This window comes from Vanessa cardui, chromosome 5 (assembly GCF_905220365.1).
Source record: "Vanessa cardui chromosome 5, ilVanCard2.1, whole genome shotgun sequence".
NCBI lineage: Eukaryota > Metazoa > Arthropoda > Insecta > Lepidoptera > Nymphalidae > Vanessa > Vanessa cardui.
Genome location: NC_061127.1, coordinates 9,016,236 through 9,034,772, shown reverse-complemented (window position 1 = coordinate 9,034,772; position 18,537 = coordinate 9,016,236). Strand labels below are relative to the sequence as shown.

General features: G+C 31.6%; 1 protein-coding gene across 1 annotated transcript; it reads right to left on the bottom strand.

Moving 5' to 3' along the window:
• Window positions 1–6,184: 6,184 nt before the first annotated feature.
• Window positions 6,185–17,589, bottom strand: LOC124529960 (putative inorganic phosphate cotransporter). The gene is made up of 9 exons (XM_047103919.1): window positions 17,487–17,589; window positions 13,554–13,600; window positions 12,724–12,950; window positions 9,002–9,238; window positions 8,373–8,579; window positions 7,953–8,126; window positions 7,607–7,823; window positions 6,860–7,098; window positions 6,185–6,474 (listed from the first exon to the last, which is right to left on the bottom strand). Exons 2-9 carry the CDS (start codon window positions 13,585–13,587, stop codon window positions 6,256–6,258), a joined length of 1,554 nt encoding a protein of 517 aa, XP_046959875.1. The 5' UTR covers window positions 13,588–13,600; window positions 17,487–17,589; the 3' UTR covers window positions 6,185–6,255.
• Between the last annotated feature and the right edge of the window lie 948 nt (window positions 17,590–18,537).

Here is an 18,537-nt window from a genome sequence, read left to right as displayed (position 1 = left end):
ACAACTTTTTATTACAAAAATTACTTTTAATTTAATTCATACACACTCCTTACGAAGTCAGTAATTAGTAGGCCAGCGTCTATTATATCAGTATAATTGAGAATAAATTAAAAATAAACTACTGAAATAAAATAATTAAATACAATGTGTTACTTTAAAATGTGAAACTTCAAATTTTAATGCACAATATTTAACAAATATAATTTAGTTTAGTGAATATTACTTCGAATTAATAATCTCCTCCTTTTTGAAGTCGGTTGAAAAGAACATGCTGGATCTCAGAAGCTATTTAAGCAAATTGGGACTCGTGAAAAAAGTTACAGGCAATCAATACTTTTAAAGGAACCTTTAGTTCGTTTTAAAGTATTGATAGAATTTGTCATAACAACGCTGGTGCGTCAATATGGTCGTCAGTTATATTAAAAATTTATATTATGCTTAAATGAAAAATCACATAATAGTAAAATCGGTAAATTCCAACAAGTGACGTTGAGCACCAAGACCATGAATTAAGATTTCGTGCGAATGAATTCAAGATACTCGCCTTCTAAATGAGTTACTTCATTGAGGACTTATTCTAATTTTGAACGCAAAAATCGAATCTGCGATGTCTTAACGTCATTCCAAGATAACCATCACAATGCTAAAGAGAGATTTATTGGAGAGCCTTGACAACATAATAGACTTTGAAATATAGATGATAAGAAAAAAAATATATGATATTTCTTCTTTCAACGGGTAGAAACGCTTATAGGCTTCCAAAATGTCAAAAAATAACATGAATACTGGAGATTCGAGCATATTAAATATTATTAGTTTAGGAGCCCAACGAGCCTTTGAGAACAAAGGTATGCTAATCTGTCAGGTAGGGCTGAAAAAATTTTCGTTTGCGTCAGATATTCGAGGGGATTCAAATTCTTCCACTCAAAAGACTGACGATTCGGACGTGATGCAAGCTCTTAGGAAATTTTTGAAAAGCTGAAATAAGTCACCGTATTGAAATACCCGAGCGTGACTGGTTTTTTATAGAGCTGGTATAATAGCATTATTTGCCAGTCATGCTGGTAATCAATATTCAAATATATAATTATATATTTAGAAAAAAAATATAACTCTTTTTTTCATTCGATGAACTGTAGTCGTACCTTATATCTTCGTCGTTAATATCATGGTCCATAGAAACTGTCATCCTGTCATTTCAATAAAATATCTTCAACTTACTAACGGAAGCCCACATAATAATTTTCATATTTCTAACATCAGACACGACCAATTGCTATACAGACATTTCTCCTCTATTTAACATTTATAGGAGATGAATTTAGAAATAATCATTCTCGGATAGAATTCCGATGTAAATTTGTATCATGTTAGACCTACCGGCTTTGCATTGTATGATTACTTGGCAGATTATATTTACCATTGTATTATTTCCTTAAAAAAATAAAAAAATCAAGCACTGAGCGTATGGCAAAATGATGAATTTTACAAATTTATTATTTCTGAAGATCGACTTTTTCAAGTATCAAATAGGCTGCCTAAGACGGCACGTCCCGATATAAATGGCTCATATTTGGTGAAGATTTTTTAAAATGCAAGGATTATGTTACGTGAGTTCCTCTACTATATAAAGCATAAATATGCATTAGTATTCATGTACACAAGGCGTGGTAGATAATAGGTAGGTACATATTAATTTTATATAAAAGAGTAGAAAAACATACGTCCGTCTGGATGCGGCATTTTTTCTAAGCGTTCGACTCTATTTTATCTAGAAAGAGACAATTTATAAACGTAATCAATATAAAAGAAAACCTTTCTTGGCACGTTAGTCTTTATTGTTATATTTAGATGGACAAGCTTTCGAAGATGTCCCTTGTGCTTTTAGTTACACTAACTTACTCAAAACTATAATCCTTCGATCTTCAAAACTGACCGTAACAATACTAAGTATTGCTGTTTGACGATGAAATACTTGATAAATCGGTGGTACTGGTATCTTAGACGGGTTTACACAAAGCCCTACAACTAAGTAAAGTGATCATATCTGTTACCTCGTAAAATTGGTCGACAAACTCCTAAGCCAAGTTAAACAAAGAAGGAGCGAGAAACTAAACTATAAAAAAACACAGAGCAACTATTACAAGTAAGTTTTAAAATAAAATTATGTGAGTGTTTTTTTCACTAATTGTGGTATGTATATTTATGGAATGTACATATATTTATTGCTGTACTATGATACTATTAAGTAAATAGACCGGATAAGTAAGCTGAAGTGGCAGTGGGCTGGCCAAATTTGTCGCAGAACTGATAACTGTTGGGTAAAACGTGTTCTAGAGTGGAGACCGCGTCTCGGCAAACGTAGTGTAGGACGTCCTCGGGCACAGTGGAGTGACGATTTACGCAAGGCGGCAAGTAGGAGCTGGATGCGAGTAGCCGAAGATCGATCACAGTGCTATTGGAGAGGCCTACGTCCAGTAGCGGACGAAAAAAGGCTGTTGATGATGATGATGATGATGAAACTATTAAAGTGAGGAAATATTAATTGAACTTGGTTAACACGCTACCGCTTGTCTAGATAGTGCGCTTATATTTGTAGATTATAATAATATGTCCTGCGCGTCTTGAGTATTGAGTAAAGAGGCATAACATCAAATGAAATCAAACATAACACCCACAACAATGTCAAGGGTGGAGACATTCGTTTTGTAATATAAAAGCACATTTATTGTTAGCAAATTTAATGTTTCGGGCGTGCAGTATGTTTATTCAAATCTACCAACAATTCTTTGATAGTAATTTTTCAATCCAACAACAAAATATTTAAAAAAAATATCACAAGCATTAGACAAACGTAAATGAAACGATAATCAGGACTTTTTGCGAAAATATCCTTGGCAGGCTTAATAAATGAGAAGAATTTTGTATTGTGATAATCAATAATAGTAATTAAGTATAAGTCAATGACGTTGGCAACAATAACCTAAGAATATTTAAACTACACTTTGAATTTGTTCGCTAAACCGCCAATTACGTGCCAAGTCACTTCACAGCTAATATTTCCATCTCGAGAATAATATTTAACAACATTTCATGCTCGTGCAAAAACGAGGCGTTACAAATATTTTTTAATTATTGTATCTGACATACGTCACAATTTATGCAACATTGTCTTGTATATAGGTTATATTATCTTATTTAACAATGTTTATCAAGTTGTGAATATTTAAATAAATGTGTGAGTGTTTTAAGTGTGACGAAAAAATTATAAATAATAAAAGTAATGATTACCAATTTATTATTATAGTTTTATTCCATATATTAAGTTAATAATCCATAAAGGATTCTAGTAAAATATCAAAGAAAGCTGATTAAAAAGCTATTTTGTTTTTCAAAGCGTTATGGGTGCTATCTCATCCAATCCCAAGAATTAGTCAACTTTGTAATGCTGCTGCTTTATACCGGACTGAGTCCTTGAAGATTTGTAAAATTACTATTTTAATTTACATGCAATTAAAACATATTTTAGTAGCACTTAAAAAATATAACTTCTAAAGGACATAAGTACATTTCTGTCTAAGTTTGGCTTAATTTAACTATATTAGCAAGTGCGAAAGTATTCGAAAAGAACAACGTTTCTTTTATGTTCCATAAAAGGATAACATCATGATTGTATTTAAAATTTAAATGAACACGGTTAAAGACTCGATAGTCGTCGCTTGCTTGGAAATTAACAGGAAATATATACTAATGTGTCACTATTTTCGTATCTTAAATATTGTTATATATATTATTTTCAAGTGTACTCACATTAGTCTAAGAATATGACGCTGTTAAGCTTGACAGATACTTGAACACAAATGTAAATTTGACTCAGTAATTGGCTTAAGATCTGAGATTGCCAATTATGTTAATGAGCTGAGATGGCCCAGCGGTTAGAACGCGTGCATCTTAACTGATGATTTCGGTTTCAAACCCAGGCTAGCATCACTATATATATGTACTCGTACTTAATTTGTGTTTATAATTCATCTCGTGCTCAGCGTTGAAGGAAAACATCGTAAGAAAACCTGCATGCCTCTAATTTCATCGAATTTCTGCCACATGTGTATTCCACCAACCCGCATTGGAACAGCGTGGTGGAATTGTTCCAAAACTATCTCCTTAGTGGGAGAGGAGGACTCTTCTCCAATTCTATTTTTAAACAATACATAAAACATGCATAATTATATGATTTATAAACATCAGTGTTCAGTGTTAATTTTATTCTCCACGAAATTATGAGACAACATCCCAGTAACTAAAATCAATAGTAATTAAGGTTTGTTTGTCTGGCTGCATAATTTCAAGTTATCGTCATTATTTAAAAAATTACGTCCTTTATCTTTTGAATGTCAAGTCAATTATGAAAGAAAGAAAAATATCTGTATATAAACAACCACTTGGCAAGCATTTTTTAAATTTCGAAATATGTTCGAACATACGGGCCACTTCGTTGCAAGTGATCACCACCTGACGCCTAGCAACTGACGCCTTAATACATTTTAAGCATTCCTTTTATCTCCAAGTACAATGAATGTTAAACTGAAAATTTTAAATATCCCTTTTATATATTATAATTATAATGCTAATTTGTAAACATTAGGCTCCAAATATCCAATAATGTAGAGTTATTGAGCAGACTTATAGAAAATCTAACTAAATGCTCGACGTTTGTTGTATGATATAATGATTTGGTGTTTTTGGATGGATGTTCAGCGCAGGTGCTCAACGCAGATACTAAGCAATCCCTTTGAGTGAGAGTTAGGCCGCAAAAGGTAAACATAATCATGTAAAGAGTCACTCTCATGCGATGATTTAAGGCAATCGAACCTTGAAATATTGTTGCATCAGACTGAAATTAACTAAGTTGTATTGAAACAATGTCATCATCAGCCTCGATATAAACACGCTACTTCAACACGCACAACATCCTCAAATGAAATCAGTTTCACGTCACTATAACCCTCGTCTAGCTACCTTCCTCATCCGCTACATTTTGCAAAAGAACATCTTGTAATATTACTTCATTTTTACACAAAACATACAAAATTGATTGCGCACAAAAGGAAAACAATGATGACTCACAAACGTCGCAAAGACCGCTTATCTAATATTTCTAAATACCCAGTGCAAACACGGCCATTTGAACACTCGCCAAAAATATAATAATAGCACTAATCAAGTAATCACTTTAAATTAAGGGTTCTGATAAAATATCAAGGAAAGCTAATTAATAAGCTATTGTATTTCCAAAAGAGCTCTACAGCTGTTGTGCTATCTCATCCAATCCCAAGAATTAGTCAACTTTGTAGGTCTGCTGCTTTATTCCGGACTCAGTCCTTGTAGATTTGTAAATTTACTCTCAGCATTATTTAAGCTGGGACTAAATTTATATGTGTTTTTTCGTATTGTTTTTGTTCATTTAAATATATATTATTTATGTTTTTTTTACTTATGTTTAAATTAAATTGATCGTAGGTTTATGGTTTTTGCTGTTAGATAGCTTCTCCTTATTATTTATTGTGTAAGTATTTTTTTAATTCTTATTGCATACGGTGGTAGCCTATAATTAGTTTAACATTTATTTTATTGCTATATTTAAATTTGTGACTGTCTAAGAATCGCAAAAAAACTTGGTACAGTTAAATAAATTTTGGAATTTTTATTGAATTATAAAAATGCTGTAATATGTTGTTGGTAAATTTAGTAAATAAAAAAAGCATATATAAATTATTCCCTCAAGATTCTGTCTTCCTTTCGATCTTGTCGGATTTTCCATTTCATTGAATTATGAAAATTAGTAAATTGCGTGTGCCAATTCCTCATATTTCTGAATCCCTTATCGAAATCATTCGGGAGTACATAATCGCCTTAAGATAACGTTTTGGCTGGTTACAAATTTAAGAAAAATCTTTTAAGATACTTCAAGAAAGGCTCATACTAACATAACAATAAATAAAATTTTTTGTTTTCTTTATCTGACTATTTTTACTTTTGGTTTTTTCTCCTCCGTGCTTCCCGAAGCCGATTTATTAGTATCAAATAAAATGTAAAAATTCAATCCTTTGAAAATTTGTTCAATATTAATGCTTTATGCCCTTATTGGTTATTGGAGACAGGTAATATAAAAAAATATTATTTCTTAATTAAAAAGTTTTCTTTTAATAAATTAAAAACAATAATAAATAATTTCAACTAGAAGCTACTATCAGTTCATTTCTTTTCATTACTTGTTTTTTCTGTTGGTGCATTTTCTGAATCATTGTTCCTTAACGATAGGGGGCCGTGTTTCCAGTTCTTGGGGTAGCCATGTTTCTTAACATCATCCCACCAAAGTTGTTCACCTTTCGCGAAAATTAGATATATGATGTTTGTAATTACCAAGACTCCAAGGCATACCCAAAACGCAATTCGCCATTCCTTGAGTGTGGACTGTAAATTGAAAAGATATATATTAAAAATCGAACAGTATGTTCTGTAACGGAAACTTCAAGTACTTCTTTTCAAATATTATCAACAAATATATTTTAAAATAAACAGATACCACAAGAGATGTTTATGATGGCTGTTCTACAATCGATGACGTCATTACATCAGTTAAAGAGACGATAACATAAAACGTTAAGAGGAAAAGAAACAAGTGACATTGAAACACTCGAGTATTAAGATTAAGGTATTCACGAGTATTATTTGATTACCACCAAGACAGAAAATAAATTCAACCAAATTTTATTGAGATAAATATATGTCACAATAGATTTAGCAATGTTTTCAATTCTCTTTTCAAATAAATAAATATTTCGGCATATTTGCTTACATTTGGAGTTAGTAGACCGATTAGATAGGGCGTGATGATTCCAGATATAGCAGCAATACCATTCACCATTGCGGTAGTTGTACCAGCGTAGTTGGGGGTTATGTCGAGAGCGTTAATTTTCATTCCACTGTAGTAAGCACCCATTAGTGTCATGGCGGCAATGAACCAAAATACTGCTAAAGTCGTATCACATCCGGAATACGAAGCGAGGATTATACAAATACCTGGACCAGTGGCCGCTATGGACAAAAAAATGATGAGTTATATTTATGATTTTCTAAAGAAACATGTAAGAAATAAAAAAATCCAATATTAAAATAGGAAATATGCTAATAGTGGTTTTCTAAACGTTACAAATGTTTTAATATTTTGCTCCCGTTCAGTTATTGGTTTTTGTTGTTTGTAGATGAGAGAAGATTATTTATATAATTTCTTTTAATAATCAAAATTTAACTATTAAGGAAAATATTGACAAATAAATCAAATATGTGCTTAACTGTTACTACATTTGAAAGGTAAACTATACGGTTTTTGTCATATAGAAAAATACGCGTTTAGCCAGTCATCGGGGAGTAAAATCAGTGATTATTGTGTGCTTAATTTGAGTTTTCGATTTATCTCGTGCTTGGCGGAAAAGAAAAACGTCGTGATGATGAAATATTATTGGTTGGTAAAAACTAACTAATTGTGGTTTTATCGAGTCGATATTACGAACTGATGTTTAAATATGTTAATTTATGGTCTTACCAATAGTTGTATAAATCTTTCTGGCATTTTTAATACTATGAATGTTTTTCTTGGTACAGAAATCGCAGATGAGTCCAAAGAAGAATGAGGCGATCCACATTGCAACGTAAGGCAGAGCAGAGAGTAATCCGGCAGATTTGATATTGAATTTCAGAACATCTGTCATGTACTTAGGTAAATCTGTTACCATTGTGAAGTAGCCCCAATCATGACCAATCTGATGAGTTAAGAAAACAATGTTATTATAATCTGACATATAACCTAGTCAAAGTAACTAAATGTAGAACATTTAAACTGTATTCAAAGATGACTTTTTGTTACTAAATATTTTTAATTAATTACTTACACCGGCAATGATTAGAGACCAAAGAGGAACAGATCTAAGCAACGCTTTCCATGGTACCGGATCCAATATTTGTTTTTCACTGTGAATTAATGCTTGAACATTTTCATTCAAGAATTTCTTTTCACTGTCAGATATAAAAGGATGCGTATTTGGGGTACTGTAGCAAATGAAACACTGAAAACCATAAGATTTATGTAAAAAAAAAACATATAAAACATATTAAAAAAAATAATTAATTTAATTTTGTCTAGAACGAATTATATTTGGTGTTATAATAATTTATACCTAACAAGATTCATTTTAATTCCGCTGGTTAGAACATAGCTAGTAGGAATTATTACGACAATTTCGAGAGCTAACGATTTATATAACAGCAATTTTTAACTAGAAAGAATCCTTATGTAATTAATGAATACATACCCATATAATAAACCATCCAAGACCAATGCCACCGAACATATAAAAGACATGTTCCCAAGACCCATCGTACATGATGAGGCCTGAGAAGTACGATCCCGCTATATTACCAATTTGAGCGCCTCCAAAAACGATAGCTCCAAAACGACCTCTTTCAGCCTTTGGTGCCCACTTTGATATCATTGCCATCAACGCGGGCATCGTTGGACCCTGAATGATGAATAATACATTAAAAAAATGAGACAACATCATATACATTACTTTGATCCCAATGTAAGTAGCTAAAGCACTTGTGTTATGGAAAATCAGAAGTAACGAAGGTACCACAAACACCCAGACTCAAGACAACATAGAAAACTAATGATAATCTATATCGACTCGGCCGGGAATCGAACCCGGAACCTCAGAGTGGCGTACCCTTGAAAACCGGTGTACACACCACTCGACCACGGAGGTCGTCATATTAAAATAAATGGTTACGCTATATTAAAAATTGAATAAAGAGAAATATGAAACCAATTATAAATGTGGAGGTTGGGACAGTTTGATCCTAACCTATTGAACTATACTTGGTTTTAATTGTGTTCATAGTTTTGATAATATAGATATAAGATATTTATTAATGTCCTTACCTCACCAAATCCTTCGACCACACGGAGAATAAACAAAGCAGTAGCTCCTCCACTTTTCACGGCGATTGGAGTGATAAAGGTGCAGATAGCCGTAGATAGCAATCCTCCACCTAACACCCATTTACCACCATAACGCTCGGCTAACATACCACCTGGTATATGGGTCAATACGTAACCATAGTAAAATGAACTAAGTATGAGACCTTGGGTGGCTTCACTCCATTCGAAGAGGGTAGACTGAAAATAGAGTCAAAATTATTATGTATTACTATAGATAGTGTTGTTATTCAGACCACCGATTAGAATATTACTTTGACCTTGAATAAAATCGAGGCTGTTAAGGTTTAGCATTTTGTTTGACTACGTTTACTTATATAAGTCATTTACGAGTTTCTTGAATGCCAATGACATTTCAGCTAATTTTTACATTATCATATTCAAATCAACTGAAACTGTGTCACAATGGTAGTAATATCCAAGGTCAGCCTACATACTAGTACATGATTATAACAAACGTAAAGAACACTTCATGCTCAAAATATACCCATTACTTTTAACGTTGTTATATGAATATTAGTTCCTCTTACTGGCTGGTTTGAACGCCATGGAACATAAGTACAGTTTGAAATATCGGGTGGGACTAATACAAAAGAATATTTATTGTCAAGCATTCGGGTAGCCGAGGTTTGAAAGAGAGAATTGTTATATTCCCATGACTTAAAAAGTTTTTGTTAGATTACGGACAGACACCAAAGATATTTAAGTGTATCTGCTGTTAGTGCACCAAACAATTTTGAGGTATAAAATCTTGCATTGTTGAATATTCTACATGATCAGGAAAACATCTTTGTCACCACTATAATATTCGTTGGGTAGGTTTGATTGCATTGAATACTTATTCTACGTAATTTTACTTAAAAAAGTGTCGTGCAGATCTTAACCCATCATGTTAAATTTGTTTGAAAAACTAGTCATTATTTTATATTTAACATGAATGAAATGCACGAGAGTATTTGTACGAATGAATTTCAAAACCTTCCAAAAATGTCGATTTATTTTACATTCATTCCAATTTTATATTCGTAAATTAGAAGTTGAATCTGTTGTTTGATAATTTCACAACAGTCTGCAATCTATAAAGCAATGTAATCCAATAAAGCTACTGTTTTAATGGGACTCATAAAGAAGATTTAGATAAAATAGTTTATCTATAATATATGAGCTTACTTTATATTCTGAAACGCGTGAACACTCAACACGTGCAATTCAATTGATTAAATTAATATTAGAATAGGAAATAATCCCACAATTACTACAACAACTCATATCTTGACTTAATATACTATTTGTATTAACAATACTGGTATTTAATCATAAACAAATTTAACTAGTGCTCAGCAGTGAAGGTAACAATGGAACTGGAACGCTACAGATGAAAATCTGCCATGAATACACGTATTGAAACAGAATGGAAAAGTAAGTTCCACACCTCTTCCAAAAGAAGTAGAGGCCGCAGCATTGGAATTTTACTTTTTAATTAAATTTAATGTAACCAACGTATTTAACTACACAATTATCGATAGGTGCTCCATATTACTTAAACGCTTTTTTGTTTTGTTCCATTCATGAGGCCACTATTTTTTCTATATGTATTACCTAGACGTACTATACCAAGTCAAACAAGGTGACCAATGATGAGCAATCTTTATATTATTATGACAACTGGAAATAACAAAATATTTATATTCTAATTTAGTTGATGTTGGGGGTCGGATGCCCTTGCTTTAATCAGGGAGATTGGCTATCGCCTTAGAGAGAGGGGATTTGACAGTCACTCCGGGTCCTACCTGGCGCAGAGGTTGTCCATTGCCGTAAAGCGTGGAAATGCAGCCTGCATTATGGGCAGCTTTGCGTCAGGTACGAACCAGGAGAGACTATTTTAAATTTGACTATGTATAACGACTGTATATTATATTCAATTATTATTGTATGTTATTATTATTTGGATAAGTAAAATCCTGCTTAAATAATATATTAAGGATATAAAGTAAGAGGAACGTCCATAAGATTAATGACGCAAATTAAATGATATGTCTACAGTTTTATATATTCTGAAACAAGAACATTGCTCCGAACAAAGCAAATACTTGTACGGCAAATGTTTGCCGCGGTAGTGCAGAAACGTCGACACCTGAGTAAAAGGCAAATTTACCGTCACTACCAAAAGCCGAATTATATTTATATCCATTAAAATACGAATGATGATTCTAAATTCAAAACTTACTTAAACAATAATGTAGAAAAATTTAAATCGACTTCCTAATTAGAAACAGCTACTAACTACTAAGTAACCACTAGACTTAACTTATACAGTTACCCTAAGTTTACCCTAATTTAGATTAAAAATGATGATCAATACGACTTTTAGTTTCCGAGAAATTCGTAGACAAACTTACAAATATACACTTACGAAATTAACACGCGTGCTTGGAAGCCTAAATTGATCATCATACTAAAATATGATTAAATTCTAACAATATTAAATACATACATGCTAAAATTAGTTGAATTATAAAAATTTTTGTGGCATACCAGACATAATCCAAGTGATCTATTATTTAAATAGCACATTGTGAGTCAAGTTTAACAGACGCGTCATACCTATTAACCAATTTATGTAACCAAGTCCATTAGACTAATATTTCATACAACTCTTTGTATAAAAAGGACAATACGGTTAGGATTATGATGGTGAACCATTACTAAGAAAATAAAGGCGTATCACTCGATACAAGATTTTGTAGATGATAAGAAAGCGTGGAAGCGTGTTGACTTCCACGCAGGATATGTTAATTTAAATAATTGTATTAACTAACATGACTTTGTACTTTTTAAATGTTGAAAAAGAGTAACTACTGAGTTTCTTGCCGGTTCTTCTCGGTAGAATCTACTCTTTCCGAACCGGTGGTAGCCTCACTTAATTGTTAATTGACGGTTCAAAAGTGCTTGTAAAAAGTGCTTGTAAAAGCCCACTTGAATAAAGATTATTTTGATTTTGATTTTAATTTTTTGGCACCCTATTTTCAATTAGCTAACGCCCGTGGCTTTGCTCGAGTGGAAGTTTAATATGTTTAAAGACATTGGTGATTATTTCACCCTTTAGGGGTAGAATTTCCAAAATCCCTTCCCACAGGGTGTCTACTCAATAAAACGATCCTACTCATAAATTTCACGCCCCTAACTGTAATAGTTTACGCTTGGCGATGATGAATGAATGAATGAATGATGAATCATTCAGTCAAGATATATTATTTTATTTACATATATAGATAACTATTTCACTCACAATTATTATAATGATAAAATTAAATTTTTACTACATTAAATAACATTCAATTATTTATAGTACAGTAGCAGTTATATCTATTTAAAATAGGTACGTAGCAAATACCACTTGTTCGTATGTGGTCACTATCTAAAAAAGTTTGCAAAGTGACAATGGTAACCATCTCTATATCTTCAATTAACCACTAATTTTGAGAACGAGAGTTTCATATTCATTATGTCCGTTGTACTGACTCACTCTTAAAACTGTATAAAAATCCCCATGGATGTTACAAAACCCTACCACTGAGAAGTTTAAAAGGAAAGAATATTTCAGCTAAATCAGCTGGTACACTAATATTTAGATACTTATAAGTTTAAGTAAGATAAGTACTTACACCATCATTGTCTCTAGTAATATAATCCGTCAATGTCATCGTTGTGTTTTGAACCGTTGTTAAATCTGGGCATGCGTTGGGGTCGTAATTTGCATCACCTTCGACAGCGACGGTCTTTTTCACCATTTGCGTGATCGCCAAATTTAAGCAAACACGCATTGTGTACGCATTCGCTACGGCTAGCAGAGCCATTATAGCGAAAACATATCGTTGTGGTATTATGAATACTGAAACATAAAATTATCAACTTATTATACTTAAAAAATATCATATATTTGTTTTACGATTAGGTATTAGTCAAAGTTAATAAACTGAAATATTATTTTCATTTTATTCTTGCAGTTGTAATTATTTGAATTACTAATTTATGTACTGACATGTTTGTACGTTATTCATATTGAAATAAATATTATATATACATGAAACGTTAAACCGCAAACAATATTATTACTGAGATTTATGAGATATGATAAACATAATTACATCATTCAACTCTACATAATCAAAAAAATAAGAACAAATCAATAGAAACTGATATTTATTCAAAATCCATATGATATTTAATTTTAATAATATTAAAACATCATTCCCATCACTGAATAAATTATTGAACATAATATATTTAATATACAGAATATAAATTAAATAAACGAATACACAAAAGCCATCGCAGAGTAAACTATTATTTGGACTAGTAAGTAAATATTCAACAACAACCTTGAGAGTTAAATGATTGAAATGTATCGCTTTAAGGTTATATTAACTGATCGTTCACAATATTTCCCCAAAATATATGTTACAAACACATAACAATATCATAAAGTACTTACGTTTCGAAAGAGCGAGTCGCCATCCTGTCAACATTTCGTATTTAAACCTAGAACCAATAATATCAACTTTAGCACCGTTCACCATCGTCGCCAAATAAATTCACAACTTATTTTGTAGTTCGCGGGCACTGCGTTCAGTTTCTTTAATACGACTACTTGACGGTAAAGCTAATCAGGAAAAGGTACTGCAAATGATTGTACAACCGGTGACAAATTATACATCCGAAAAAACGAAATTGGATACGCTATTATGGTCAATCATGCTTTTCCTTAAGGACGCAGTCAGCGTAAATAAAACCGTAGAGCGATCCAAGTAATCTTCATTAACACTACCGGGTTCTATATTCTAGGCCAATTTTTAAGAGAATAAAGTTATTTTTTTTTAATAATTTGATAAAAATACGTCGAATTATGCTCTATTGTTGTAGTATAAGGATAATAGTGTACATTTTTATATAAATTTTAATTTAAATATGCTTTAATTATACTATTTATCATTGCAAATATATTTTTAGTGGTTCATTAAAAAGGTCAAGTCTTTATATGATTACAATTTTGCTTCAAATATTTATTTCAGAATAATGGTAAAAATACCGTAAGAGTAAGCCAATATGAGTAATAAATTACTGCATACCTGCTTTTCTAATAATTATTTGAATCAAATCCCACAAACCTATTATTTGTTGAACACTATTTGTTACATCAAAAAAATATTTTATTCCATTGCATCCAGAATTGTACTCAAAATAATCATATACAATTTTATTGTATCAAGTATAGCGATTGGACGAAATTCGCCATTTATTTACGTAATTGGATCAATTAAGTAATTTCATCCCTATCGATAGCCCAGTAATATCGATTTAGAATAATATATAGTATGTTTATTTTTTTCTTATTAGTTCGGTATTTTATTTGAGATTGTAGGGAGGTGAAATAAACACACCGTTTAGTACAAGTAAATCTTAATAATGCCAAAGGTAAGTACTATTCTTTTATGTACTCTGTTTGTTCCGATTATCGATATCTCATGCTCAATGATGGGAATCGCAGATTATAAAGGGTAGATGGAGCGTGCGGTATTATAGTGCGTTATAGTGAAGCAACGAAAGCGAATACATTTGATAAAGAATATTTAGTGTAACAGCTTTGTTCCGCGCGTTCCAGTATGTACATCGTTTTTATAATAAAAATATATCTTAAATTAAAATGTAATGAATTAAATTCTTCTCAAAGGAAGACCAGGACTTACTCCAGGAGATAAATATAACCAGAATGATAATTATTAACTACTACTAAGTCTAATTTTAATCCTTAATATTTAAGGAAAATTGTTAAAGATGGAGAAACTAATCTAAAATCTCGAACGATTGCAATCTTAGTTACAGTATTAGTTATGGTAGGTACAGATATGACAAATATATGACAAATATGATCGATTTAGTCCGTATGTGTCATATCTTTACTAGATAATATCGTAAAGCTGAAGAGTTCGTCAGTTTGAATGATATATGAAACAATATTTGTTCATATTGACTAAAATCGCAAGCAGCATCCAATATTACAGTAAATAAAAGATTTTGTTTCGTATCATCTACCTATGAACTATCTGTCTTTATAGAACCTACCTTTAAATAATACCTACTCATTAAATAATCATAGAATTCCACTTTAATATTGTAACAATAGTAACACAACGAGCACCAATTGTACAAATAATCATTACATAGTATAAAACAAAATCGCGTACCGCTGTCTGTTACTACGTATGATTTGACCTTTAAAATTACACAACAGATTTTGATGCGGGTTTTTTTTTAATAGATAGCTTAATTCATGAAGAAGGCATAATATGACCAATATAGTAGAGAAACACAAATTATTTAGAGATTTTTTAAATTGATGTTGTAAATAAACACATTTTTTTGCGTTTACATTGAAAACACCGACAACAACAACAACAGCCTGTAAATTCCCACTGCTGGGCTAAAGGCCTCCTCTCCCTTTGAGGAGAAGGCTTGAAACATATTCGGGTACGGGTTGGTGGAATACACATGTGGCAGAATTTCTATGAAATTTGTCACATGCAGGTTTCCTCACGATGTTTTCCTTCACCGCTGAGCACGAGATGAATTATAAAGACAAATTAAGCACATGCATCAGCGGTGCTTGCCTGGGTTTGAACCCGCAATCATCGGTTAAGATGCACGCGTTCTAACCACTGGGCCATCTCGACACATGAAAACACCGAATGAACCCCAAGTGATAGATAAAAATAATGTACTACAGTATTGTTCACCTTAAAACTCTAAGGGTTAAACCGCAATAACTCTTTTTATGCTTTACTTGTTGCGAGAAAAAATGGGTTGTTTTGTTATGACATCTATAGTATATATAGTATTAGTATTGTACTATTGCGAAGCCGGGGCGTGTCGCTAGTAAAAAATACAAATATAAACTTTAAATGACCTTTAAATATTTACCTAATATTTAATTAAATGAATACTATCCTACAAATAAATGTAATGGCTTTTCTTGTTTTGTCTGCTAGGCGTCTGTGCGTGCAGAAAACGTTCACCAAATAAACTGAAATTCCGAACCTAAAACGTACATTGCATAAAATTCGTATAAAAAAATAACGCGTATAAATAATGTGTTACTTACTTTTTTGGTATAAACGAGTCTTTTAAGCACTGTTCTCTTTTGTAATTTTCTATATTTACTTATTTCTGCTACGTCTATACTAATAAATACTACATACAGGTTGTTTTTTATGAATTCCCCGTACTAAGAATCAAATCTATTTTTTTTCTGCGAGTAAACTACGTTATTCCAGTGTGCTATAAGGTGTTATTTAATTTTTTGTCGTATAATTTTCTTTACTAATAAATGTGAATCTGAGTCGGATGGCTTGTATAAAATGAGTACCAAAAAGTAAATCAAAGAGAAATATGCCATGAATCAACTATAGTTATAGATAAACTATCTAGGTACTCTTAAATCTGGTTTACGTATTGACATAACGCAAGGTCAATGGAAACGAATTAAAAATTTCATTTTTCAACTTTTTGTTATTCTTCGATAATTATTGTCAACCCCGACTTTAATTAAGTTATTGTTACAAATTTTATTAATGGATTTGATTCGTCATTAAAACAAATTTGTTTATTACTCGATTTCGAAATCTGAAGAGAATGAAACGTTTGGCTTTCGGCTGATTTTGTTTTTGGTCATGTTTTTTAATATTCAAAAGAATATTACATTTACCTTAATTAGCACATAAATCTTCAGCATTACTATTTCTTCATAGTATTATAGATTGTAAAGAAACACAAATTTAGACAAAAAACAACCTGAGTTTCTTTCGCCTGTTCTATACTGTTAGTAGAATATGTATATACTATTATTTGTACACAATTTAATTTGCAGAACACTGATTTTCTATTTTAAATTCAGTCGTTTAGGAAACTATTGAAAACACGTAAAGTTACCTAATATGTTATGAAGCGCAATAATCCTTCATTAAATGTTTACTTTTAATAAAATCGTTATAATCTTATCGCTTCTATATTTATTTAAAAGGCACGTTTCGCTTGTTTTGTCAAATACAAATAGTTATACATTGTTTTTTTTTTAATATATTGTTGATAAACGATTTCGATTTTAAAGCCAATTTATTGTTCAAAATTTTAATATTTTATCATGTAAATAACTGAAGTTCAGAATTAATGTAATAAAAAATATATGAGTGTATTATATTACATAAGGATATTTTTTTATTAGAAACACTTCTCAATAATATATTAATCAACTAAAAAACTATTAAAATGGACCATAAACATACGTGAACTTCGTAGTTGTAATAAAAGATATCCGAACGCATTTGTACCGCAAATAACTTGTAATATAATAATATTAATATAAAACACTAACCTTAATAATACCCTGCACGATATATAGTATACAGACAACTCCTGAGACCGTTGGGAAAACCAGCCAGCGTCTAACTGCGGTATTTTGCGCTGTTTCGCACCTTCGTATCAACTATCATCTTGATCGACGTTATCAGCATCATTGGGATGTAAACTGTTATTATTGCTCAATATTTCCGTCTCACGCCAAGTTTTCGTCTGTTTTAAACGAGACGTTTTTAATAACGTTGTTCTAGCCTACACATGTAATTACTAATAAGGAAGATACTTATATCGCTTGTAAAATTTACTTGGTGGTAGGGCTTTGTACAAGCCCGTCTGGGTAGGTACCACCCACTCATCAGTTATTCTACCGCCAAATAACAGTACTCAGTATTGTTGTCTGAAGGGTGAGTGAGCCAGTGTAACTACAGGCACAAGGGACATAACATCTTAGTTCCCAAGGTTGGTGGCACATTGACGATGTAAGGAATAAGTTAATATTTCTTACAACGTCATTGTCTATGGGTGATGGTGACCATTTACCATCAGGTGGCTCGTATGCTCGTCCGCCAACCTTTAACATAAAAAAAAAATGTTTTGTCTTCTTCTTTTGAAAATCGAATCGCAAATTACAGAAAGTTATAAATTAATACACACTCTTTGTGTATTAATTTCATCCATCGTACATAATTTATAGTATGGTCGTTAAGATAAAATGCCATTCAATTATAATATTTAATTTGATTCACTATATTCTGTCAAGAGCTTTATTAAATGTCGCTAACACGTGTGAAAAATAAAAAATAACAATGTTCGTTTTGTAAATGCAACAAAATGCACAATGTGCTTATTTAGAAATTAATTATTTAATTGGTCTCATACTCCATCTAGGTATAATATAAATAATCTTCTATACATTTAAATATTAGAGGATATTTATGTAATTTATAAAAAATAAACACTTTAAACTTTGTGAAACGTAAAAGGATAGATCCTCGGAATATAAAACAAGTAGCCGATGGAGTGCGTGGAATATTATCGTGAAGCAACATAAGCTACTACAAAATCAA